Source organism: Nanorana parkeri, unplaced genomic scaffold (assembly GCF_000935625.1).
Source record: "Nanorana parkeri isolate BGI_ZX_2015 unplaced genomic scaffold, ASM93562v1 scaffold456, whole genome shotgun sequence".
Classification (NCBI taxonomy): domain Eukaryota; kingdom Metazoa; phylum Chordata; class Amphibia; order Anura; family Dicroglossidae; genus Nanorana; species Nanorana parkeri.
This window is the reverse complement of record NW_017306724.1, coordinates 618,170-621,475: the sequence shown is the minus strand read 5'-3', so window position 1 is coordinate 621,475 and position 3,306 is coordinate 618,170. Positions and strand designations below refer to the sequence as shown.

Here is a 3,306-nt window from a genome sequence, read left to right as displayed (position 1 = left end):
CTGCCTACCTCTCTCAGCCTCCACGGTCTCTGGGCAGGCTGTATGCCCAAATTATATTTTACATGGAATGGGGAAGGGTAAGAACCCCTGTTTGGTTTCCATTGCTCCCTGTGCTCCAGCTAGATTCACCCTCTCCCTTTGTCCTGGTGACCATTGTCTCTGATACAGAAAATGATGTGGCTATTACTATAGCCGCGAACATGCGGAATCCACCTCTGAGATCTCGCTTGTACTATTTCATTGCCCAGATATGGCCAAGGCATTATAACACCATGATGTCACCACTATCCATTCCCCATCCCTTCCCTTATATTACAGATGACAGCTCCAGAAACTGCCATTGACGTTTGGTGTGGGCAGGTCAGCGGGTGTTTTCTTTCCATGGATATTGTTCATAATGATTGATGAGGATCCAGTTCACTGGAAGGCGTGATTAAAGATGGATGTGCAGCGTGGGACATTTTTGGGGTTATTTATTTTTTAATAAAGGACTTGTCAAATGTCTGGATGTCTTTATTTACTGTTTACTTTTTTTCTATGAAAGAATAGGGGTACTATGTAACCCTTACTCATTCATGTGTGGGAGGAGGCAACATCTGGGGGCCCCTATATTTCCAAAGGGGGCTTTCAGATTCTAATTTGCCCCCCGCTCACAGACCTTCCCAACCACCAGGCCAGGGTTGTGGGATAGAGGCCCTTGTCCTCATCAGCATGGGACAAGGTGCTTTGCCAGAGGGTAGGGGGTATGCTGTTTGATAGCTGTGCTCACCTAAGGAGGTACATATAAGAAATAGATACACATCAGGGGGTACTTGGGAAAGATTGGCTGTTATAAATAGTTGTAAAACATTAAAAAGTTTAAGAAGTGCTGTCCTGTGCAATACAATGGGCCATCATTAAAGGGGTAGTAAACAGGTTGAAAGTTGTTGTAACTTTTTTGTCTTAGTAGCTTATTTTTACATAATTTGTATTAAATGTTTGATTTCCATTTGTCTGGTCAATGCAATGTAAAATGATGTTTTAGTTACAGGAGGAGTTTAGAGGATTGAGTTAATGGATATGGAAGGAGAGCATGTTTGTAGACCAAATCAGGAGAGCAGCACAGGGTGACAACACTGTTCCTCTATAAATACAGTGAAGGAGTGAGCATTGTCACCCTAGGACAGGATCACCAGGTGAAAATAAAGAAAAGATAAAGCTATTGCGGCCACCACATCTAAGGACCGGTAAGCTGCAATATAGTACATTTTTGATTTTGAGATAGATACACTTTATTGCTCCACTGCAGACCAACACCAAACTGGTTACACTAAGTAAGTAAACTGAGACACCAAGCCATACCACCGTTATTCCACCACCGCAACAGCCGAAATACAGACCACAACAATGAGCAAAGACAGAAAATAGCTGCGTACTTACCTTCCATTTCACCTCCAGGTGCCGAGATCTTAGACATGTTTAGGTAAGTGGTGCTGATGATATCATCCTGGGTCATACGGTCCCTACAATGGAAAACATAAAACCAATAATGAAAGCACACCCATATAGATACATAGCAGTGCACCTATAATGTAAGTCACAAAAGGGATGAAATTGTTGGTCTTTAAACTGCTGTTTGCCTTTCATCTGCTTTTCACTCCTCCGGAACTTTTTTCCACAGCCAAGAAGGAAGAGAAGAAAACCCATGTAGGCTGTGATGTCGAGGGACTGATGTCCGTTTGGTACGGTGGATCTGTACTGTACCCTGTGCCTCTGTGCTTGTGATAGTTCAGTGTACACTAGTCGGTGCTGGGTCTTTGAGTATCCTGTCCCTGAAAATATCTCTGCCAGCCATCAGCCCTGATCTTAGCTTGTCCCTGGAATACTTTCTGCCTGTCACCAGCCCTGACCTCAGCCTGTCCCTGGAATACTCTCTGCCTGCTGCCAGCCCTGACCTCAGCCTATCCCTGGAATATATTCTGCCTGCTGCCAGCCCTGACCTCAGCCTGTCCATGGAATACTCTGTGCCTGATGCCAGCCCTGACCTCAGCCTATCCCTGGAATATACTCTGCTTGCTGCCCACCCTGACTTCAGCTTGTCCCTGGTAAACACTCTTGTTGTTCCTTCCATCACCAGTTCATACCTCTGCTTTGCTCCTGGGCCCTGTCGGAGACATTACTCAGTCAGAGCATGTAGTTTACATCCTGGGGGCATCTGAGTACTGGTAGGTGCACTTGCTTTAAGGGAGAGGTGGCTTCAATAGGTGAAGTTACTTACCACTAACTATTCTGACTGTGAGAGTCTGCAGCGAGTCCTGACATCTTATCTTAGAGTTCTTCCCTTTTATCTCACAATTCTGAGTTATTATGTGAGAGCTCTTCCCTTTTGTCTCACAGTTTTGAGTTTTTATCTTAAAGCACTTCCCGGTTATATCAGTTCCAAGCTAATACAGATGTGGTCATTGGAGAGATGCCCTCTAACCTTGGCAGTCCATAGGAGAAGTCCTCTTCAAATTGGGATCAGTAGAAAAAGTGACCCGTTACACTGGTCGTCAGCTTACTGCCTCTTTGCATTAGTGGTCACTGTACATGTGAACCCTACATTTGGATGTGAGTGGAAAATTCTGACCCTAATATTGGTGTTGGGTGTGTAGGTGGGAGCTCAATGTGCCACTGGTCAAAGAACCCCAAGCCCCAAGAACCCTAGAGATCCATGGAACCCTGATCGAGAAGGCCGTATTAGGACCCTTATACTAAAATATAAATTTAGACAGCAGCTTCATCCTGGAGTGACTGACCAGTCAATAAGACGAATCTTCATCTTCTCACACATGGACGGGAACTGGGAAGACACAGCAAAGACATACAGTCACAATCCATAGACATTACTTGAAGACATAGTCATCGTACTGTTTTGGGGGCTAAAGCTTACCCGTATGGGTAACGTAATGCTCTGGTTCCACTGAGGGTTGGCGTTCTTTTCCAATATCTTGCTCCGTAACTGGGAGTAGAAGATACAGTAATAATTAAAGTGAACCTGTCATATAAATTCACATGTGACTCAGTACAGTAGAGGTTAGCAATACATAATTACATCATTGTGAGGAACAGAGTTCCACTTGCCAAAAAAAAAGCTGCTACCAATAATTTTTTAATCAGCAGTGTGTGAAAAGGAACAAAAGATCTACCCCCATCTATACAAAAACTTCAAACACAATCATGCTTTACATATGGTAACCCATTCACAAGCTAACACAGTGTATGCTGTATATGTGTGTGTGTGTATATATATATATATATATATATATATATATATATTATACATAT

The 3,306-nt window shown here is 43.5% G+C and overlaps 1 protein-coding gene across 1 annotated transcript in view; it reads right to left on the bottom strand.

The window, feature by feature from the left end:
* DYSF (dysferlin) overlaps window positions 1-3,306 on the bottom strand; it is a 171,685-nt gene that overhangs the window by 91,856 nt on the left and 76,523 nt on the right. The window contains exons 14-16 of the mRNA XM_018560469.1: window positions 2,912-2,980; window positions 2,778-2,821; window positions 1,420-1,502 (exon numbers count right to left, since the gene is read on the bottom strand). Coding sequence (XP_018415971.1) covers window positions 1,420-1,502; window positions 2,778-2,821; window positions 2,912-2,980 — 196 coding nt within the window. The remainder of the gene's footprint in view (window positions 1-1,419; window positions 1,503-2,777; window positions 2,822-2,911; window positions 2,981-3,306) is intronic.